The 23445-nt window shown below is 40.4% G+C and overlaps 2 protein-coding genes across 3 annotated transcripts in view; one reads left to right on the plus strand and one right to left on the minus strand.

Annotated features, from left to right (window-relative positions):
• The window catches only part of LOC138968830 (histone deacetylase complex subunit SAP30 homolog), a 24851-nt gene extending 12282 nt beyond the window's left edge, over window positions 1–12569 (plus strand). For both annotated transcript variants that reach the window (XM_070341489.1, XM_070341488.1), the window contains exons 3-6: window positions 7327–7495; window positions 8931–9053; window positions 10539–10637; window positions 11347–12569. In XM_070341489.1, the coding sequence (XP_070197590.1) occupies window positions 7327–7495; window positions 8931–9053; window positions 10539–10637; window positions 11347–11472 (517 nt within the window). In that variant the 3' untranslated portion in view covers window positions 11473–12569. The remainder of the gene's footprint in view (window positions 1–7326; window positions 7496–8930; window positions 9054–10538; window positions 10638–11346) is intronic.
• Window positions 12570–14065: 1496 nt separating this feature from the next.
• LOC138968833 (NTF2-related export protein 2-like) lies at window positions 14066–21251 on the minus strand. The gene is made up of 4 exons (XM_070341492.1): window positions 21187–21251; window positions 19623–19712; window positions 16785–16929; window positions 14066–16222 (listed from the first exon to the last, which is right to left on the minus strand). Exons 1-4 carry the CDS (start codon window positions 21199–21201, stop codon window positions 16044–16046), a joined length of 429 nt encoding a protein of 142 aa, XP_070197593.1. The 5' UTR covers window positions 21202–21251; the 3' UTR covers window positions 14066–16043.
• Between the last annotated feature and the right edge of the window lie 2194 nt (window positions 21252–23445).

Below are 23445 nucleotides of genomic sequence, written 5' to 3' on the forward strand. Positions count from 1 at the left end.
TGGAATTGACTGACGTAGTCCGGAAGAATTCATGCATCAACTTACGTCACATATTTGACGTCATCACTTCGCATACCTTATGGTCTTGGTATTTTGTTGGCCTTCATATTTTCTACTTGACCCTCAAAGCTAACCGAGACTAGTTGAGACTGTATCAATGCGCCTCGCCAGCAGGTTGTTAATAGATTTTTTAGCGAGTGGTTATCGACAATTAATGACCGGTAATTTTTAATGAGTTGGGGAAGCTATGATTCAACAATCATTTTAGAATATAACTCCTGATAAATTGAAAAGCAGCATCTGTGTATAGCATCAGCAAGGGATATATAACTCCGTGGGTTTCTGTTTTTGTCTAAACCTTCTTTTTTTGCCTGAGCCGTTAGCCTTTTTGAAGGAGTTCAATTGAAACAAACTGACTTGATTCTTGTTTCTCATTTGGTTCAAGCTATGGTTCAAATATTATTTAAGAATATACCTGCAATGATAAAATCATAAGCTACAAGTAAAAATGTGTAATACAAGGGAGGTGACTGTTATTTCCTGTGTTTGCCTAACTTTTTGTTAGCATGGCAATTTTCCTTTAATGCGGTAAACATTTTTTAAATCACAGACAAAACTAGGTGACAAGGATTCGGGACATTCATACCCCCCCCCCCCCCCCCCCCCATTTTTTTATTTTGTTTGTTTTCAGTTTTAAAGCCAGGACGGCAGGAGAGGCTCAACTAGCCCCTCTTGAATTGTTAAAATTCATTTTCAGCTGGTCAGTTACAAATACCTTTGAAAAAAAGTAAATGTCAAGGTGCTTATTGTCCGTCAGGTCTTAATTGCCTATATTGGACATGAATTGGTTTATACGATTCGAGTTTTACGCCCTCGCGGCTTTTTGATGTTTGCGTGTTTAGGTGGTATCAGCCATCTGCACTTATGGTAGAATGACCAAGATCTTTAACGTGCCATTGTGGTGACACGGGGGTGGGAGATGGATACCGTCTCTGGGTCTGCACATAAAGTTGACCCGTGTCCGTCCCGGCCCGGATTCGAACCAGCGACCTCTCGATCACAAGTCCAGTGCTCTACCGCATGAGCTACCCGGGCCCCCTTCGAGTTTACAAGATTTATATATTACTAGCAGTCAGGCCCGGCTTCGCCCCGGTGTTTCTGATCTCCCCTCTCTCTCAGAAACCTCTACAGGTAGAATCTTATTCCAATAAGAATAGATGAAAGTGTGAGCTCATACGTTTGGATTAAAAGGCTGGGAGACAGAGTGAAAGCATTACCATCAACACACTTTTTGCTGAAAATAACTTTGACTTGAGTTATCTCCATTTCTTAGGAAAATTCTAGATACTTGAGAAGCAGGTCTAACATCGACTCTATATATTATGTAAAGACTGATCAGGCGTGCCTGCATGAGAAGAGATACCTCCCTTCAATGTATAGCAAAGTAAGAGTTACCTTCCTTTGCTTCTAGAAATTTCCTGAACTGTCCTTCATTTCTTCTCATAGGAGCGATATAGAGTCTGTAATATCACTGGCATTATGTGCTTGCTACATGTGAACACCAGGCACTGAACTGGCCTTCAATATTCTGGCAGTATTCAATAAACGTGAGGTTCATAATCTGAGAAAGGAAACGATGAATCAAGAAACTAAATCCCAGGTGCACATCTGCGGATCCTAGGCAGTGTCCATGCAAACTATCTTGTTCCTGCCTCTTGTCATCTCTGAAGTATGGTGACCACACACACACACACACACACACACACACACACTTACATCTTGTTTAATATATATATTATATAAAAAGCAGTCAGGCCCGGCTTCGCCCGGGTGTTAGCAAAGCCCTCAAAGAAAAACTCCAAATCACACATTTGGGGGAAATGAGAATGACACAGAATGCTAAGAGTTATCTCCCTTCCATGGATAACATAGCAAGAATTACCTCCCTTTGACTGTATAGGCTGTATTCAACAATGGGGAGGGTCATAATCTGAGGAAGGAAACAATGAATCGAGAAACTAAAACCCAGGTGCACATCTGCGGCTCCTAGGCAGTGTGCGTGCATAATATCTCGTCCTTGCCTTTTGCCGTCTCTGAGGTATGGCGACCACAGACACACACACACACTTACATCCATTTTTACATTTAGTCAAGTTTTGACTGAATGTTTTAACATAGAGGGGGAATCCAGACGAGGGTCGTGGTGTGTGTGTGTGTGTAGAGCGATTCAGAGAAAACTACTGGACCGATCTTCATGAAACTTGACATGAGAGATCCTGAGTATGGTATCTCCAGACGTTTTTTTCCATTTTTTTGATAAATGTCTTTGATGACGTCATATCCGGCTTTTCATGAAAGTTGAGGCGGCACTGTCACGCTCTCATTTTTCAACCAAATTGGTTGAAATTTTAGTCAAGTAATCTTCGACGAAGCCCGGACTTTGGTATTGCATTTCAGCTTGGAGGCTTAAAAATTAATTAATGAGTTTGCTCATTAAAGTTGTCATTAAAATCGATTTTTCGCAAACAGATTTAAAATTGATTGCATCGTATTCTTCATCACATTCTGAATCTAAAAATATACATTATGTCATGTTTACTTTTAAAATGTGATCACAATTAACGAAAATAGATTAATTAGTCTTACGATTAAAATTTAAGAAATCGATCCAAAAATGATTTCATCTTATTCCAAAAATATATACTATATATATGAGCTTGTTTTGAGTACAGCCTATCCAGCTCAGAAAGTTAACAAGAATACAGAAAAGCGCGCTTTCCTGCTTAGCACAATAAGCTACCGCGCTAATCTGGCGTGTCAAAATCACTACGTTTTGCACGTGGGAGGTGAGCGATTTCCTTCACGCGGGGATTGACGAAGCTGTACTGTCTTGGTGAAAAAATACAGTGCGTTCAGTTTCATCCCGTGAGTTCGACAGCTTGACTAAATGTAGTAATTTCGCCTTACGCGACTTGTTATATATAGTATAGAGTAGATGCATCTCTAAAAAGCTTGTTTGTTCCAAGATTTAGATCCGGGAGAGGCCACCTAAACCTTCCCTAAAATGCTAAAATTCATTTTCGGCCGGGGGACGCTGCCCTCCTAGACCCCCCAGCAAGGTTGCTGCCCCGCTGGAGCCTTGGCGGCCCCTGGCCCCCGGCCTTCCAAAATGTTCAGTCCTGGCAACATTTTGGGCTCCCACCCATGAGAACATCATAGCTAAGCCATGGGTGTAGGGTGAGCCATTTTGCTTGGAAACCACGATTTGGAGGACGCTTTTCATTCTCTGGCTCAGCAGATTTTGATTCCCGGTGACTTTCGTCTGCTTCGATCGACTCGACAACACTACTACCACTCACACTGACACTGTCCACATTCACGGTGTTGCTGTCATTTTGTCCAGAATCACCTACCTTAACAAACCTTGGCCACTGATCAATTTACTTTAATTTATTTAATTTTTGAGTCACTTGAGAAAAAGTGACTCTATGTAATCGGTCAGTGTTAGTCTGTCCGGCCGGCCGTCCGTCCGTAGACACCACCTTAACGTTGGACTTTTCTCGGAAACTATCAAAGCGATCGGGCTCATATTTTGTTTAGTCGTGACCTCCAATGACCTCTACACTTTAACGATGGTTTCGTTGACCTTTGACCTTTTTCAAGGTCACAGGTCAGCGTCAAAGGAAAAATTAGACATTTTATATCTTTGACAAAGTTCATCGGATGTGATTGAAACTTTGTAGGATTATTCTTTACATCAAAGTATTTACATCTGTAGCCTTTTACGAACGTTATCAGAAAAACAAGGGAGATAACTAGCCTTTTCTGTTCGGCAACACACAACTTAACGTTGGGCTTTTCTCGGAAACTATAAAAGTGACCGGGCTCAAATTTTATGTGAACGTGACTCATTGTGTTGTGAATAGCAATTTCTTCCTGTCCATCTGATGCCTCATATAATATTCAGAACTGCGAAAGTGACTCGATCGAGCGTTTGCTCTTCTTGTTTCTTTTTTGGTTGCCACATGATGTTCAAATCCAAATCGAAAGCACTGACTGATAAACTATCGCGAACCGGCGGACGCAAACGCTGAGAGTGTGGTTTTCCTTGGACAAGGGAAACCACTCTGGTAGCTATAATTTTCGTCAGTGGCTTCTGTTCAAAACATTGATATTTCGATTTTGGTATTCGCGAAGAAAATAAAAGCCAGTCAGTTGACTAAGTACATCGGCAGCAGTTTTAGCAAACAAGTCGCGTAAGGCGAAAATACTACATTTAGTCAAACTGTGGAACTCACAGAATGAAACTGAACGCACTGCATTTTTTAACAATGACCGTAGTCCTCCGCTCGTGCAAAACACAGTAAGACTGACGAGCCTGTTTAGCGCGGTAGTGGTTTCGCTGTACTGCATAGCACGCTTTACTGCACCTCGCTTCGTTTGAACTTTCTGAGCGTGTTTTTAATCCAAACATATCATATCTATATATGTTTTTGGAATCAGGAACCGACAAGGAATAACCTCGCGCCCCCTAATTGGCGTAGAGGCGCGTCCCCCGGGTGGTGGATGGGGGAGCCTTCTCTACTAACTTCTGAGAGAAGGTCGCAATGCCGTGAACCTAATTAGGATCTTTTACTTGTTTCTTCTCTATTTCTGCCTCCCCAAAGTCCTTTTACTTTCCTTTTCTCACCCATAAAATTCTTCACTTTTTACCCTTGTTAAGTGGTTCTTGTATAGAATATAGTCAATGTTTGTAAAGATTTTAGTCAAGCAGTATGTAAGAAATGTTTAGTCCTTTGTACTGGAAACTTGCATTCTCCCAGTAAGGTCATATATTGTACTACGTTGCAAGCCCCTGGAGCAATTTTTTGATTAGTGCTTTTGTGAACAAGAAACACTTAACAAGTGGCTCTATCCCATCTCCCCCCTTTCCCCTATCCCATCTCCCCCCTTTCCCTCGTCGCGATATAACCTTCGTGGTTGAAAACGACGTTAAACACCAAATAAAGAAAGAAAGAAAGACAAGGAATAAGATGGAATTGTTTTTAAATCGATTTCAGAAATTTAATTTTAATCATAATTTTTGAGTCACTTGAGAAAAAGTGACTCTATGTAATCGGTCAGTGTTAGTCTGTCCGGCCGGCCGTCCGGCCGGCCGTCCGTAGACACCACCTTAACGTTGGACTTTTCTCGGAAACTATCAAAGCGATCGGGCTCATATTTTGTTTAGTCGTGACCTCCAATGACCTCTACACTTTAATGATGGTTTCGTTGACCTTTGACCTTTTTCAAGGTCACAGGTCAGCGTCAAAGGAAAAATTAGACATTTTATATCTTTGACAAAGTTCATCGGATGTGATTGAAACTTTGTAGGATTATTCTTTACATCAAAGTATTTACATCTGTAGCCTTTTACGAACGTTATCAGAAAAACAAGGGAGATAACTAGCCTTTTCTGTTCGGCAACACACAACTTAACGTTGGGCTTTTCTCGGAAACTATAAAAGTGACCGGGCTCAAATTTTATGTGAACGTGACTCCCAGTGACCTCTACACTTTGACGTCTGCTTTGGTGACCTTTGACCTTTTTCAAGGTCACAGGTATGCTTCAGGTATGCATTGTGTTGTGAATAGCAATTTCTTCCTGTCCATCTGATGCCTCATATAATATTCAGAACTGCGAAAGTGTCCCGCAGTGGGGCACTGCGGTTATGAAATTAAAGGCCCCTCCTGTTTTTGGAACCGCAGGAGCTTTCTAGTTTGCTGTTAGGTAGATTTTTGGTTCCTCTTTCCTGTCATGCTCTCTTTTTCTTCATGAATTCTTTTCTTTTTTCTGCCTTCTTGCTCATTCACCTGTATTTTTTCCAAAAATCTCTTCTCTTGCCGCTTGTCTCGCGATTCATGTATAGTTTAATCTGTTAGTGTTCTGATGTAAGTCCAGCAGTAGATAGGTTAAGCCTATTTTAACATACTGGAAACTGGTAATCTTCCAGTAGGTATTAATTTAGTTTTACTAAAGCCTGCTGGGACACAAGTAATGGGTTAGTGCATTTGTAAACAGGAATCGCTTGACAAGTGGCCCCCTTCATCCCCCCCTTCCTCGTCCTGATATGGCTCTGCGTAGTCGGCTGGACGTTAAGCAATAAATAAACAAACAAACAAACTGCGAAAGTGACTCGATCGAGCGTTTGCTCTTCTTGTTATATTTTTAATTTTCAGAGCTTGTTTTTAATCCGAATATAACATATTTATATGTTTTTGGAATCAGAAAATGATGAAGAATAAGATGAACGTAGTTTTGGATCGTTTTATAAAAAAATAATTTTAATTACAGTTTTCAGATTATTAATGACCAAAGTCATCAATTATTTTTAAGCCTCCAAGCTGAAATGCAATACCAAAATCCGGCCTTCGTCAAAGATTGCTTGGCCAAAATTTCAATCAATTTGATTGAAAAATGAGGGTATGGCAGTGCCGCCTCAACTTTTACAAAAAGCCGGATATGACGTCATCAAAGACATTTATCAAAAAAACGAAAAAAACGTCTGGGGATATCATGCCCAGGAACTCTCATGTAAAATTTCATAAAGATCGGTCCAGTAATTTACTCTGAATCACTCTACACACACAGACACACATACACCACGACCCTCGTCTCGATTCCCCCTCTATGATAAAACATTTAGTCAAAACTTGACTAAATGTAAAAACGTACAAACCTTGGCCGATTCAGACAAATACTCTTCGGACATTTGGCCGATAAAGACATGAACGTTTCGGCCAAAGTTAAAAAAAATCGGCGATTGGCCGAAGGGCCGATCCAAACGACACCCCTGGTACATCAGTTCAGTAACCGCTTGTGATTTTGCTCAAATGAACCGAAGTTGTAGTATGTGTCAGTATTGGTGTTAACCGGTAATTACCGGTATTTTATCGGTTGAAATTAGGAAATACCAGAAAAAAATGGCTGCCGGTATGACTTACCAGTAGATTTTTAGAACTACCGGGTTTTTTTCGCTGGTAAAACCACAAAACCAGTACTCTGAGTTGGATTCTTACTGGTTCCAATGACCAGACTACTGTTTTTTTCTGGACTGTTTGCATCATCAAAGTTTGCGTACCATCACTGTGTATGTGTACTCAGGAGGGGTTATTTAAACATAATTATACAGTTTCTGTTCATGTGTGTCACTGTGTGGTGTCTTTTTGAATTTCAAAACAATTCTAAGTCAGAGATAGTTCAATTTACCGCAACATTAAGGCACATTCCTGGTACTCTGTGCAATAAAATATTCAGTGTTCTGAATTCAGTTTTCTGGTTTGCAGTACAAATGGGTTTACATCGGAAGATGACAGTCGCGGTGGCCATGACCAGGTGTGTTGCTTACTGGATGGTGGGGACCGGTGCCAGAACCAAGCAGGCAATGCCAGCTACAGCAAGCGTATTCAAAAGACCGTGCAACAACGCAAGCTCAAGCTTGTCCGTGATGATACAGTGCGTACTCCTTAATTTTGCTCTTTTGATTTTAGCTTCCTTTTTCTGGACCGCTGATTTTATGCAAGGAGGTATCAGTTCGCATTGAGTATGTTAATATCTAAGCACGTTTACAACAAATTTAAAGAACAGCTAAACTAACCGGTGGCTTTTTACATTTAGTCAAGTTTTGACTAAATGTTTTAACATAGAGGGGGAATCGAGACGAGGGTCGTGGTGTCTGTGTGCGTGTGTGTGTGTAGAGCGATTCAGAGTAAACTACTGGACCGATCTTTATGAAATTTGACATGAGAGTTCCTGGGTATGATATCCCCAGACGTTTTTTTCATTTTTTCGATAAATGTCTTTGATGACGTCATATCCGGCTTTTTGTAAAAGTTGAGGCGGCACTGTCACACCTTCATTTTTCAATCAAATTGATTGAAATTTTGGCCAAGCAATCTTCGACGAAGGCCGGACTTCGGTATTGCATTTCAGCTTGGTGGCTTAAAAATTAATTAATGACTTTGGTCATTAAAAATCTGAAAATTGTAAAAAAATAATTTTTATTAAAACGATCCAAATTTACGTTCATCTTATTCTTCATTATTTTCTGATTCCAAAAACATATAAATATGTTATATTTGGATTAAAAACAAGCTCTGAAAATTTAAACAATTAAAAATTATGATCAAAATTAAATTTTCTAAATCAATTTAAAAACACTTTCATCTTATTCCTTGTCGGTTCCTGATTCCAAAAACATATAGATATGATATGTTTGGATTAAAAACACGCTCAGAAAGTCCAAACAAAGAGAGGTACAGTAAAGCGTTATGAAGCACAGCGCAACCGCTACCGCGCCAAACAGGCTTGTCACTTTCACTGCCTTTTGCACTAGCGGCGGACTACATTCAATTTCATTCTGTGAGTTCCACAGCTTGACTAAATGTAGTAATTTCGCCTTACGCAACTTGTTGCAGCTTGAAGTTGAAAAACTATTGATATTATCTGATGTTGAAGTTTAACATAATCTGGCCATGCCTTCTAATTGAAATTCCTCCCTGCCAAATATCTGTATGCTAAAAGCTGTGTTTCCTTAGTTGAGAATTTAAAATTAAAAAAATGTGGTGACTATATTATTTCATAGACTTCCCCCATACTTGCTACTCTTATGATTCATTCATATAGCCTTCATTGTCAATGCTTTTGACTAGCTTATGTGCTTTTCAGTGGGGTAGATATTTGACGTACAGTAGAACCTCTCTTAAAACCGCCAAATATCTGAAAAAGTCATGTCTTAATATGGAGTAAGTCTGAAAAATATACAGTGGATAACAATAAAAGGGATTTCCTTGTAGCAGGAGAGCGGAGCCATTGTTGTGACACTCGTAGGTTTTAGCTCAGTATCTTTATGAATGTTTCTGTTGGTAAGTTGTTGGGCTTTTGATTGCAGGTTCCCCATATCTACATTTGTGACTACCACAAGAACATGATCCAACGTGTTCGCACTAAGAGGAAGAGGAAGGAAAGCATGGATGGTCGTGGGTCACCTGATGCTGATGATGATTATCCAGAAGTAAGCTTTTAATTAGTTCATGCTTCAGCATATTTTGAAGTGAAAATACAGACAACGCCGCTTACCTCGATCTCGTCGGAGCCCCCCAAAAAGTTCGAGGTATCCGAAGTTTGTGCTATCCAACACGTCGGATAGCTCGATTGTTCAAAGAAAGACTTCGAGCTATCCTATTAACTCGATGTTCTTTAACTATATTTATACATAAATGCATATTGTAAAGCAGTATGCATTGTTAGAGGATTTTTTAGTAGCAGTGTTTAAATGTCGAAGCTGCTTTTCCCATTTTTACCCAAGAGACCGACTGTATATTGTGTTATTGTATTTGTCAGACTTGATTGTACCAAGTCCCTACACATGTTGTAATGCGCTTAGAGCCAAATATTTTTGTTTTTTGTAAGGGATAGGCGCAATATAAATACACTTTATTATTATTATTAAGTGAAGGATTTTTAGTGATATAAAGAAGGCTGCTGGCCGGGACCAATGGTTCACTTCGACGTATCCAAAAAAATGGAGGTAAGCAGCGTAGTCTGTATACACCAAGTTGACCATCGGCGCTTCTCCCAGTGCATGTGATCTACTACATTGTCGTCATTAGCACAGCCCTGTGACATCATATTATAAAGCATCATTTGTTTTTCTTCTTTTTATTTGAGCGTCACAGGCACATGATTTACGTGTTTTTTCTGCACTGAATAACGCACTGAATATTTGCTGTGGACTCTCTCTCTCTCTCTCTTTCTCATTTCTGGCAATTAGATTGGTTTTTTTGCGGGAACTATTTTCCATGTATTCTTTGCGAAAGATTTCCTCATCTCTTTGGGGTAACATAATCTTATGACGTTTACATTTGTGCGTCACTTCTCGTTTGACGTCATATGGAGGAGAAAAAAAGTCTGTGAAGGCCGCAAAATTAGGAGATCGAGCTAACCGATGTGATCAAAATAAGGTGGGACCTGGGCATGAGATCGAGCTAAGCAGAAAATCAAGCTATCCAAAGTCGAGGTGAGTGAAGGAATTTTAGTGATAAAAAGAAGGCTGCTGGCCGGGACCAATGGTTCACTTCGACGTATCCGAAAAATCGAGGTAAGCGAGTTCGAGGTAAGCGGCGTTGTCTGTACCAGGTTCAAAACTGAGATACCAAGGATGAAAGTTCCTATCTGAAAATCCAGAATTTGGGATTGTGAAAATGGTTTCCGAATAAGTTTTCAGATTTTGGAGAGAAAAAAGTCAGGTAGACTCTTCTGAAGATGTTTTGTATTTTCTTGCATGTTGTGGCTCCATCAACTTGTGTATAAAATCATTAACATGTTATGATCCACCCACCCCTTAAAATTGTGACATACAAAACGATACATCTTAGGCTACTTATGTATCAGTTAACTACAATTGCTGACTTTTGGTCTTTTTTTTTTCTCGACTCAAAGTGGAAGATGTGTTGAAATTCATTATGTAATACTGAGATTGGTGGTCTGTCTGTTTCAGATTGACTTCTTCCAGATACCAGTGAACACACTGCGACGCTACAAACGTCACTTCAAACTTACCAACAGACCAGGGCTGAACAAATCCCAGCTTGCTGAGGTATGCTCATTAAACCCACACACACATTATCTCTCTTTCTCCTACCTACCTACCTACACACACACACCCTGCCCTTCCCCTCTACTTATTGTGAGTGACCTGCTACTTGAATGATCTGTCATTTCAAACTTTGATACATCACTCATCAATGACTGAAACCTTTATAAACTGATTGAGACTCAGAGAAAGAGGCTGTGATATGTTTGTGACTGTGAGTTGCGTACAGAGCGTTCATCAGTGTCTTGATGTTGATTTCTTGTTATTAATCTGATGTGATATTTGTAAAGATCTTTATTCGCCAGTTATGGCAAACTGTAGTGCAAAAAATATATTTTATCAGTGGAGGCCTATTTAGTATTACTATTTGGCTGGTAAATAAATGTATCTCGGTTGTTCGTCTCACCAACAGTGATGTTGTGGTTTTTTTTAGAATCTGACGTAAGCCAGGAATGTTGCTAGGATTTCTTTTGACCAGCAAACTTGCCAAAATGACTTGATATTTTGGACAATTTTCAGAAGTGCAAGACCATCCTAGGGGGTGTCACCTTTCCCTCATCTTGAAAAATGTAGCTGGTTTTGACAGCAAAGTTTTCCTAACATCATACTCCTGTTGCCTAAAAACAGTTACATGGTGCACAATTGCTTAATTAATCATGTTACATGTTGCTAGTAAAATCCTGTTTAATTCTTAAGTGTGCATTTTTTCCAGGTGGTTGCCAAGCACTTTCGGACAATCCATGTCAACGAGAAAGAGACCACCACCTACTTTTTCTACATGGCCAAGAACTACAAGAACAGACTAGATCAGAAAGGATCTGATGTTGGAACCAATTGAACTCACCTGTAAATGACAAGGATAAATATTATACTTAATGGATGAAAGACCAAAAAAGCTGAATGTGGATAGTGTTTGTGTTGGTTGTTGTATGAGCAAAGAGGACAACTGAAATATTCTAACACAGTGTAACTGTAAGTGTTCCACATTTTGCTGGGATTGGGTGCTGAAGGTACCGAGCAAGGGGGTTTGTTTGTTACATTTAGTCAAGTTTTGACTAAATGTTTTAACATAGAGGGGGAAATCGAGACGAGGGTCGTGGTGTATATGTGTGTGTGTGTGTAGAGCGATTCAGACTAAACTACTGGACCGATCTTTATGAAATTTGACATGAGAGTTCCTGGGTATGATATCCCCAGACGTTTTTTTCGATTAATGTCTTTGATAACGTCATATCCGGTTTTTGTAAAAGTTGAGGCGGCACTGTCACACCTTCATTTTTCAATCAAATTGATTGAAATTTTGGCCAAGCAATCTTCGACGAAGGCTGGACTTTGGTATTGCATTTCAGCATGGAGGCTTAAAAATTAATTAATGACTTTCGTCATTAAAAATCTGAAAATTGTAAATAAAATTATTTATTTATTAAACGATCCAAAATTACTTTTATTTTATTCTTCATCATGTTCTGATTCCAAAAACATATGTTATATTCGGATTAAAAACAAGCTCTGAAAATTAAAAATATAAAAATTATGATTAAAATTAAATTTCCGAAATCGTTTTAAAAACAATTTCATCTTATTCCTTGTCGGTTCCTGATTCCAAAAACATATAGATATGATATGTTTGGATTAAAAACACTCAGAAAGTTAAAACAAAGAGAGGTACAGTAAAGCGTGCTATGCAGCACAGTGCAACCGCTACCGCGCTAAACAGGCTCGTCACTTTCACTGCCTTTTGCACTACCGGCGGACTACGGTTATTGTGAAAAAATGTAGTGCGTTCAATTTAATTCTGTGAGTTCCACAGTTTGACTAAATGTAGTAATTTCGCCTTACGCGACTTGTTTTCTTGCTTGCTTTTGTATCTTCTCTTAACATTTGGTGTGGTGGTGAAGCATTGATCCAAAACGCTATGTTTAACTTACGTTTAAGGTACAGTCCAATGAAAACAAAAGGTTACTGGAGACAGTATCAAGTATCTCTTGAATGTGATATTGGACTTTAAATACAAAGAGTATGAAGTATTGGTAGACAAATGATAGCTTATTGTGTTCATTTAATTGTCGGGAAAAAAAGTAATACTCTTCTTGTACTATTGCAAGGTAATGTGTCTTTTTAACAGAAGTCTCTGTTCTTCTCTCTTCTCTCTTTTGTTGTATGTGATTAACTGCACTTTCCACCAGCACGGTAGGTCTAGTGGTAAGGCGTCCGCCCTGCGATCGGGAGGTCGTGGGTTCGAACCCCGGCCGTGTCATACCTAAGACTTAAAAATTGGCAATCTAGTGGCTGCTCCGCCTGGCGTCTGGCGTTATGGGGTTAGTGCTAGGACTGGTTGGTCCAGTGTCAGAATAATGTGACTGGGTGAGACATGAAGCCTGTGCTGCGACTTCTGTCTTGTGTGTGGCGCACGTTATATGTCAAAGCAGCAACGCCCTGATATGGCCCTTCGTGGTCGGCTGGGCGTTAAGCAAACAAACAAACAAAACTGCGCTTTCCAGTAGGTGAAAGAAGGGCGGATGTTTCAATGAGCATTACTTGTTTAGAGTATTTCATTATTAGCAGTGGTGCCTTTTGATGCTTGAAACATTGGTATCTACAGCTTTACTTTTCCTACTTTTCGTTTGTATTACTGCAAGGCACTAATCTATCCTTTCATGTGATAAAAGAGGGTTATTGTGTGGCCCCAGTTCACATCTTGGATTGAGTGTGCTATAGAAACAGTGTGAGGATGCATTGTTTGAGCTGTTCTACTTTCTTCAATTGTCGTTTATGAGACCTTGGTGTGTGTGTGCGTGTTTGCGAGTATCAATTGTCATGAATCTCAACAAGAACTGCAGTATTCCAAATACTGAAGTCATTGTAAAAACTGATCTGGCTGGTCGGCGAAGTTGACCCAAGTCAGAATTGAAGCTCATCCCCTGACTCACTTCTCTTTTTCTCGTGAAATGTTATTTACCACTATGAGCCTTTGCACTGTTTTTACTGCTGTGTTAGGTTGTGTGGTACATTCTTCATCATAGATTCACTAGATCTCTGAAGAATTCAGGCTGGAGAACAGCAGAGAAAAAAGATCTCTGAAGTATGGCTGCCTAGGCCCAGCTGGGGTGGAGGACCAATGCCTTGGTGGCAGCTAAAACACACAGAATGACATTCAGAACATAACATTATTTTCCTTTCAGGACATTTTTTTCTCAGGCCAAATTTACTTCTCCAAGGAGTTTTTCAGTCTGGGAATTTCTATTATTGATTGAGAGGGCTGTGCAGCGTTTATTTGACTAGCAATGTTATATACTGCTCAAAAGAATTTAAGGGCCACTCTTAATGTTTGTGTTTATTCTTCAAACATGCAGAGTTTAATGAAACCCAAACACAGGCTTACGGTTGAAAACGACGTTAAACACCAAATAAAGAAAGAAAGAAACACAGGCTTCAATTTACTAACAAGATTTGTTGCTTCAGACATTTCTTTACCTTTTTGTAATGGTTTGAAGTTCCCAGGCAGAATTGAAAGCGTACACTTCAAGTCCAAAGAAACACAAAATTCACGTAATTTTCTAAGAAGTTTATGCTTCGTGTGCTGACAAGGCGTGACTGTTGTGAGCACTGCTCACCTGCGGTTTTACTTGCTTGGCTATTTAAAGGGCAGTTACAGGGGCATGAGTAACCATGCCCCCATGACGAAGACTGAGTGTGGTAAACAGAGGAAGGCCCCTGGCATGGATCCATGTAGTAACTGTGTATCAACACGCTGGAATGCAGACGTTAGATGGACTTGACAGGAAGCGATTGAAGCTAACAGTCTGAGCATCTGAACTTGAAGTAAAGATGGAGACTACATAACCCTGCATTTCATTCCATGATAGTGTGTGTAGAGAGTGGACATTTGCACAGTCTTGTTTTACATGAGCCGAGGTACATGTTGTTGAGCGTGATCTCCCCTGAAGTAAGGTTGGGTGACAGTTGGACACAGTGTACAGAATGGTTTACCAATGTCAACAGAAGCTTGGTAAATAGTTACATTAAGAGTGAATGTTGCGTGTATGCTCATTACAAATGCAAAAATAAAACAAATTTGACAGCGCGTATTGTTCCACTTCCTGTACATGACTGTGTTTGTTGTGTGAGCGATACATGTTCCTGAAGGCTGTGTTTGTTGTGTGGAAATGTATGTCAGATGTCTAGAAAAAGATTATCAGGGTCAAAAGATATCCACACCACCATAAGCCATAGGCTTGTTGTTTTCACCTTATGTCAATGTACATTTCCTGAACATGTAAAATATGAATAAACATTGTTTAAAGGCACAGTAAGCCTCCCGTAAACCATCACAGATACTGTGAGGCTTTTACACACAGTAAAAACACCCTTCCATTTAAACGCTCACCAAACGGGAACACCCTAGGTGCCCTCCGTAAAGAGCGAGCAATTTTCAAAGAATTTATTTTTGTGTGGCTCTTACCCCTGAGCCATCGTGAACCCGTGTGATCAAGTTTCCCTTTTTCACAATGTAGTCGCCAGTTAGTAATTTGAATGCGACTCGCTGTGAGCTTATCTGCAATAGCACGTTATTAAGTACCGCTGACTATGCACGAAACAAACGGCTGTGGTTCACAAGAACTCTAGCGATGGCTTTTGACTGTTCAGAGGAACTGGCGATAGGTATAAACCGTCGTCTGCTACGAGAACCACGACCTTGCGTGACCCTGCTTCCGGGCTTTTCTTTTTTCAAACTTTCAAAACTTCGAATTGTACTGATCTTGTCTTGATGAAAAAAGAATTCTTTTATGATTTAAGAATGTTTGTGTAACAAGCTGTCAATTTAGATTTTAAAAGTTAGGTCTAGCGCCAAAACGCACCACGGTCCGATTGTCTCTGACACTCTCTCCGCAAAATTAATTCTTTGAAAATTGCTCGCTCTTTACGTAGGGCACCTAGGATGTTCCCGTTTGGTGAGCGTTCAAATGGAAGGGTGTTTGTACTGTGTGTAAAAGCCTGACAGTATCTGTGATGGTTTACGGGAGGCTTACAGTGCCTACCAAAAGATATCCAGTTCCAATCATTAAGCTTCACCCACATGAGAATAAACAATGCATAACTTCCAGTAATGTAGTCATGAATCCTTTAAAAAAAAAGAACGGTAAGTTAATGGAACTTTTTAATTAAAAAAACGAAACAATCATGTTATCAAGATCATGTGCACACACAGTCTCACGGCATTGACAAAATCATGCATAAAATCCCTAAACATCGCTGCACTCGCGAACTGCGGAAGAAAAAATATTTTTATGTCTAACGCACTTATCATCATGTTCACTTCTGCTCAAACCCAAACATATCTGCTCATGGATGCACAAAAACTTGTAATTAAACGAATATCAGGTAAAATGTGAATGCAAGGTCCATGTGTCATGTTCCGGCTCCTGATGAAGCTTCCAAGAAGCGGTAGTTGTCGCTGACGATCTTCCACACGTTGGCTTGTGATGAGAGGATGAAGGTCTGGTAGAAACTCTGGGTCTTGTTGTCTTGGTACTTCACAAGTCCAAAGGTTGACACCACTACCGTTGTCTGCCCTTCAAATGCAGATTCTGAAACCAAAATCAAAAGACCTAAATGGACGGGCGGTAGTAGCGTAGTAGATAAAACACCGGCCTCCCAATTAGCTGTCTGGTGGGCTGAAGGTGGAGATTTTTCCAATCTTCCAGGTCAACATATGTGCAGACCTGCTAGAGCCTTATTCCCCTTCGTGTTTCAGCCCATGAATGAAGAAGAAGAAAAGACCTAAATCACAGGTAAAAGATGAAACACTGTAAAGTGAAACACTGTCTCTAATCACCCCAAGAGCTATACAGTTCCGTTTGGGGGCTGTGTCACCAAACAGCAGAAATACCTTAAAAGTGGTGTTTTAAAAGTAGTTATTCAAAATGAAAACAGCTGTCAATGGGTTCTGTCTTGACACGGTGATTTCTCCCGAAGTTCTTGCCTCTTCAAAGCCATGGGTGTGTGAGTCGCCTTTATTCGATGAATTGTAAAGTATTAACACCAGTAAGGGGACGAATGTTACAAATGCTTAAAGTAGCCTTCCTCAGTTCCTGTGTAAAACTATTACTGAAAGGTAAAACTGTTTCTTCTTTCCACAAGCCAACTTACCGGTTACAGGTTGGCTGTCCAAACTGCTCAGGTTAGTGTATGAAGTGGGCAGTTCTTCCAGAAACTTGACAATGGCATCTTTGCCACTGACAGCTCGGCCATTCCAAATCAGGTTGGCTGAATCATGGTACAAGTTTTTGATGGCCTGAAACAATATATGCCTTGTCTGTGAGTATTTTGTCTTCATGTACACAGCAAAATGGGAACACAATGGTACCTGTCACTTGAGGCCCCTCGTATGAGAGGACACCTGTTATCCCTATGTCTACAATCTGTAACACAAATACACGACAAGAGAGGACACCTGCAATGTAGGGGTACTTTTGGAACACACACACACACACAAAACTTAAGAAATAAAATACCTCCAAAACTTACCTTTGGTTATGTTCAACAATTAACAAGAGGCGAAGCCATCAAGGCTCACGTAAGAAATCGACAAACAGTAACACAAACTCAATCACTCCGTCACACACACACACACACACACACACACACACACACACACACACACACACAGAAAGAGAATAGGTGAAACTGTGCAAGAAAGCGAGACACTAGATCTAGATCTGTCTGTCTGCATGTAGCCTACTTACAAGGACACGACTGCCAACTAGTCTCGGCGCGCTCAAAATAATAATGACCGAGACTTTCAGTACTTCCTTCGCGTGACCCTCTTACGTCATAATGTGACGTCAATGTAATGTGACGTCTTCAAATGTTAGAGTTTCTACCACAGACATACACACGCACAGACGCACGCACGCACAGACAGACAAAGTTACGATCGCATAGGCTACACTTACGTGAGCCAATAATACCAATTTCCAAAGCTCACACTCTAAAAAATGAAGAACATTGTATATATATATATATATATATATATAACATCAGAAATTGTGAAAGAAACAATTGAAAGTCAGCAGAGACTTTCTTCGAGATTTGTTAAAATCTCTTAGCAGAGATAGAGAGAGAATTAAGTATCCCTTCACAGACAGCCTATTGGGAGCATCAGACCCTCCTCAAGGGGGACCAAGATCTACAGAGCAAAGTCCCTTTGTGGGGGACGTATCGCAAGGTAATCTAGTCCTGAGGAGGACCATTGTATTTGTACCTAGACCAGACACGTGTTTCGACACTATTGTGTCTCATCAGTGGTCAGGTGGTACTGATGGCGAGAGTTGTCAACCCATGGTATCCAACTAAGAAGCAAACCATTCTCTGAATGGTAGCTTCTGTTGGCATGGGAGACTACCCTCATCTGACAACCCCAAGAGGATATCTGTGAAGGGAAACACTTTGATTTAAGGCCAAAGTGTAAAATTGATATTTATTAAGAAAGAATTTAGAAATTTAGACAAGTTTTAACCAAGAAATTAGGTTAAAACAAGGGAAATTTGAAAAAGCCTAAAGGGAGGTAACTCTGTACCAGCCTGCAGATCCAGAAATGGATACGCGAACAAGTTAGATCTAATTTTGAAAAGGTTAAACAGTTATATATATATAGGTTACAACACGAGTGGTTGTTTATATGGCTTGTATTTCAGTCAAGACCCAGCGGATGAATATCAAGGGACTCTGGCGAGTGAGTCCCTTTGATATTCCCGCTGGGTCTTGACTGAAATACAAGCCATGTAAAAAAATCACGAGTGTTGTAAATTGTATATCCCATGAAGATCTAAATGACAAAGTGTGACAGACACATCAAGCTTTAGTTGTGTGTTCTAATGAGGCACCTCTGCACATACCTTATTCTAATGGCACGTCTGTTGATCTATGTCAAGTCGGTGCATAATAGTGGCTTGGTTGTCCCCGTCAATTGAAAGCCTCTTACACGGATTTTACTGAATACCTAATGGTTACACACGCATCTCCTGAGATCGTGGACACCTTTATCGTCTATAGGGCCTACTGCACCGCAGAAGAGCTAGAAATACTCGAAAAATGCATTCAACAGCTTGTCCAGAGAACAATCGTAGACAATGATGTACCGATAAGGGCGTGTGTACCGGGCACGCTGTAACTTCACATGAGCATAGCCTGAACATAGCAGTGGCCAGTGCTGGTCGGACTGATTGGGTTTTAACGATTGCTAGTTTGACTTCTGTTTTAGTTGAGAGCACGAGCACACACACTCAAACACATACGGCTTGTCATGTTGATCACAAGAGAGAAATAGAACAGCGAATAACAGATTACGTCCCCATAATATGACGCGATGGACGACAGAGGTCATGAAATCTATGACGCTGTGATGATAGTCTCGGCAAGTTGAGACTAAAACTCAGCTACATGTGACCTTTTCCTCCTTGCCCCCACTCCACTTTTTTTTAATAGGGTAGGCCAGTCTAGGTTAGGTCCCTGTCACCCAATGACAAAACACCCTCTTCCACAAGAATTCAACCCCCCTCTTTTTTTCTTCAACACCATACCCAGCAGGGGCTTCACCCAGTATCACATACCCCAAATGGCTTTGCGGTGAAGGCATAAAACCATTTCCCAAAGAAAAAGTATAAATTGGAGTTGAAAAACGAATGAAAATATGATATCATTTGAGAGTTTCAATTAAAGCTGGATACTAATGTGTGAACATCATTTGGAAGGCTGAAGACAAAACAAGCAAATTTAGACATTTTTAGATGTTCCTCATAGTTTTGTACAACTACAAGCAGGGCAGTAAATCCTACCTGTCGTGAGCCCTGGGTTTGATCAAAGACAAACATATTCTGACCTGATGACGTAGTCAACAACATGGTGCTCATTTTCATACATGATACCTTCTTTCAGTTTCACATGGAAATAGCTTTATACTTCCACTGTACTGAACACACTACTCACATGTCTCTTTTTATCAAAATATTCGTAGTACAGATCTGAAAAGGCCTTGGCTGCTTGGTCAGCTTGCTCGGCTTTATCTTTCAGCTCAGGCTGAAAATGAAAATTGTTCTCGTTAAAGAAAGTTAATTGAGGTAACATTAAGAAACAACCCCCCCCCCCCCCCCCAATCTGTACTTTACAGTGTGCCCATCAAAGAAAACACTGGATTAAGGAGATGTATACATAATGATAATACATACATATGTAGTTCCCTGGCGACTGTGTGAGCCTGAAAGTTAACTTCGTCGTGGAAAATGAACAGAACATCTGACACTGTGAGTGTGACAGCAGGCGAACAAACATGATCGAGGCCTGTACTTGATGTACAAATTGTGTTGTTACGTATGCAGTGCTTCATTTTGACGGGGCGCCCGCGCCATTCACGCGTCATTTTTCAAAATGACGCACATTTAAAAACAATTTTTTTTTCATTTTTTTTTTTTCATTTACGTTGCCGATTTCTCCACGCTAGCGATCGGGGGTCGCCGACTTGAGATTAAACAAGTGAGTCACTGAATCACAAGTGTGTCAGTGAATTTGATTCATTGGCTTTGCAGAGAGGAACCAATCAGAAAGCGTCTTTCATTTCTGCTTGTGTTTCAAAAACTGAGCATGACGTCACGTTGATCTAACGAACAATTTCGCTATGCCGCCTCCTCCTGTGAAGAAGCTGAAGGCAAAGCTAACTGGAATCAGTGGACTTGTACAGACCAAACTCACTTTCAAGCTTCCTGTAGCTGTCAGTAAGTCTGACGAAGGTAGATATTTTCTGTTTTTACTGAACCCGTGGGAGAAGGGGGAAATGGGTGAGGGTGTGCAGTGCACATGGGTTTGACATCACATCTTTTCTGTTTGTCTTCCGATTTTGGAGACAAATTCTCCGACTTCTGAGATTACTCAAATTTACTGTTGCTGCTGTTTGGAGCGACTCTCTCAGTCTCTTATACACCCCCCCCCCCCCCCCCCCCCCCCCCATAACATTTTTTGTTGTTGTTGTTGGTTGCTGCTCGATTATCTCCCGTATGGCGCGCTTTCAGTTTTATTGACCCCTCATTTTCAGTGGTCAGGGGTCATTTGACCCCTCATGCTCTAAAACAAAATGAAGCACTGCGTATGAACGCTGAACACTAACTAACAAACAAAAAAAGCAACTACAGAATGATATTTCAGACAAAAGGCTTATTGAGCCTGCAAGGCGTATATGATATGATAATGTAGGTTGCATGGTACTGAAAGCGAAACCTGTAGTCTGTACGTTGAAGCAGTTACAAGACAATAATCGCCTCGCTCTATTTTCATTTTTCACACCAACTTCCGACTCTGTCTCTCAGCTCTCTGTCTCTCGCTCTAGTCTCTGTCTCGAAGAAAACACACCATTCTGTCCTCTGTCATGTACACACGTAATTTTCAGAATTAAAATGCATATTTTATCTTTCAATTATGACATCACACAACTAAAGAACTAAAATTAGCCGAGTCAACCAGTAGGTATTGTAAATAATTTCGATACAAAGCACGAAAGTACCTCGGGAGGCGCCATTTTGGATTCTGCGGTAACCTCCCTTGGATCTAATTCATCTTAATACCCTAATCGAAAGAAGAAACTCTCATAACCTTGCGAAAGATACGAACAAGGTCAAGAAAAAAACGGAGATCTAGAGAGAGCGGGTACATAAAAACACAATTACATGTACGTCGCACCGTACCTGTTCATGTGACGTCTCCTAGCTGGCATCTGACACAGTTCCGGAGTTGCCATGATGACCCTGTCTCCTGCGGCTTGGCCGGTCTATGGGTGATCATCTAATAGCCTACTGAATTCAGCTTGATTATCTTAGCTCAGAAATGAAGTCCTTGGGCGCAGTCAGTGGCGTAGTGGATAAGACATCGGCTTCCTAATCGGAAAGTCGTGAGTTCAAATCCCGACCCGCCTGGTGGGTTAAGGGTGGAGACTGATTTTTCCGATCTTCCAGGTCAACTTGTGTGCAGACCTGTTAGTGCCTTGTCCCCCTTCGTGTGTACACACAAGCACAAGACTGCCAAGTGCGCACAGAAAAGATCCTGTAACCAATGTCAGAGTTCGGTGAGTTATAGAAACACGAAAATACCCAGCATGCTTCCCCCGAAATCGGCGTATGCTGCCTGAATGGCGGGGTAAAAACGGTCATACACTTAAAAATCCCACTCGTGCAAAAACATGAGTGGATGGGAGTTTCAGCCCATGAACGAAGAAGAAGAAGAACTGATCAAGTCAAAAACCACCTTGTTCCGCTTTTGAGTCAATGGCAAGGAATCACTTCTCTCACTACTACTCCGAGTCTCTCCGTCTCTCTCTCGAGTCTCTCTCTTTTTCCCGCAGTTTTTGTTTTTTGCTTATTTTCTTCGTTAAAATGTAGTGTGCGTCTGTACTAAATGGTTGTTTTTTTGTTTTTTTTATATAAGGGACAGGTTGTAATGATTAGGCTTTGCCTAAAACCCTTATCCTTTTGTAATAAAGTTCTGAGTTCTGAGCAGTTCTCCTACCTCTCTCTCTCTCCCGCGACTGACTCTATATTTCTCTTTTGTATGCGTGTGGTGTGGAAACGTGAATACTCTTGATTATATTTAGTCAAGTTTTGACTAAATATTTTAACATCGAGGGGGAATCGAAACGAGGGTCGTGGTGTATGTGCGTGCGTGTGTGCGTGTGTGTGTGTGTGTGTAGAGCGATTCAGACTAAACTACTGGACCGATCTTTATGAAATTTGACATGAGAGTTCCTGGGTATGAAATCCCCGAATGTTTTTTCCATTTTTTTATATGAATGTCTTTGATGACGTCATATCCGGCTTTTCGTGAAAGTTGAGGCGGCACTGTCACGCCCTCATTTTTCAACCAAATTGGTTGAAATTTTGGTCAAGTAATCTTCGACGAAGCCCGGGGTTCGGTATTGCATTTCAGCTTGGTGACTTAAAAATTAATTAATGACTTTGGTCATTAAAAATCTGAAAATTGTAAAAAAAAATAAAAATTTATAAAACGATCCAAATTTACGTTTATCTTATTCTCCATCATTTGCTGATTCCAAAAACATATAAATATGTTATATTCGGATTAAAAACAAGCTCTGAAAATTAAATATATAAAAATTATTATCAAAATTAAATTGTCCAAATCAATTTAAAAACACTTTCATCTTATTCCTTGTCGGTTCCTGATTCCAAAAACATATAGATATGATATGTTTGGATTAAAAACACGCTCAGAAAGTTAAAACAAAGAGAGGTACAGAAAAGCGTGCTATCCTTCTTAGCGCAACTACTACCCCGCTCTTCTTGTCAATTTCACTGCCTTTGCCATGAGCGGTGGACTGACGATGCTACGAGTATACGGTCTTGCTGAAAAATGGCAGCTACTTGACTAAATATTGTATTTTCGCCTTACGCGACTTGTTTTTGTTATTAGCATGGTGACCCTCTCTCGATCTGTCTCTGTCTCTCTGTTTTTCTCTCTCTGTCTCTGTCTATTTCTTGTCCGTTGCTGAATCACTGGTAGATTCTCACTCAAAATCTCCAGGTACAGAACCACATTCCTGTTGTGAACGCTTGCAGATGTTCTGTGATGAAAAATTAAGAAACACGGATGCGTTTGTTATTCCGATAATGGCCATCCATGAAGTTGGCCAGTACATAGCAAGGTTAGAAAATAACAAATCTTCCGGACTTGATGAAATAAGTAATAAATTATTAAAATTGTCTACTCCTTATATAGTATTATCCCCCCCTCTGCTTCTTTCTCTCTGTAA

The sequence above is a fragment of the Littorina saxatilis genome, linkage group LG6 (assembly GCF_037325665.1).
Source record: "Littorina saxatilis isolate snail1 linkage group LG6, US_GU_Lsax_2.0, whole genome shotgun sequence".
Lineage (NCBI taxonomy): Eukaryota > Metazoa > Mollusca > Gastropoda > Littorinimorpha > Littorinidae > Littorina > Littorina saxatilis.

What these genes read in the sequence shown, in the direction of transcription:
- LOC138968833 (XM_070341492.1), bottom strand. An exon ending in ATTTTGATAAAAAGAGACAT is followed by an intron (nt 16,930 to 19,622) that starts GTGAGTAGTGTG and finishes ATATTGTTTCAG; the next exon opens with GCCATCAAAAACTTGTACCA. An exon ending in GGACAGCCAACCTGTAACCG is followed by an intron (nt 16,223 to 16,784) that starts GTAAGTTGGCTT and finishes TTTTGGTTTCAG; the next exon opens with AATCTGCATTTGAAGGGCAG.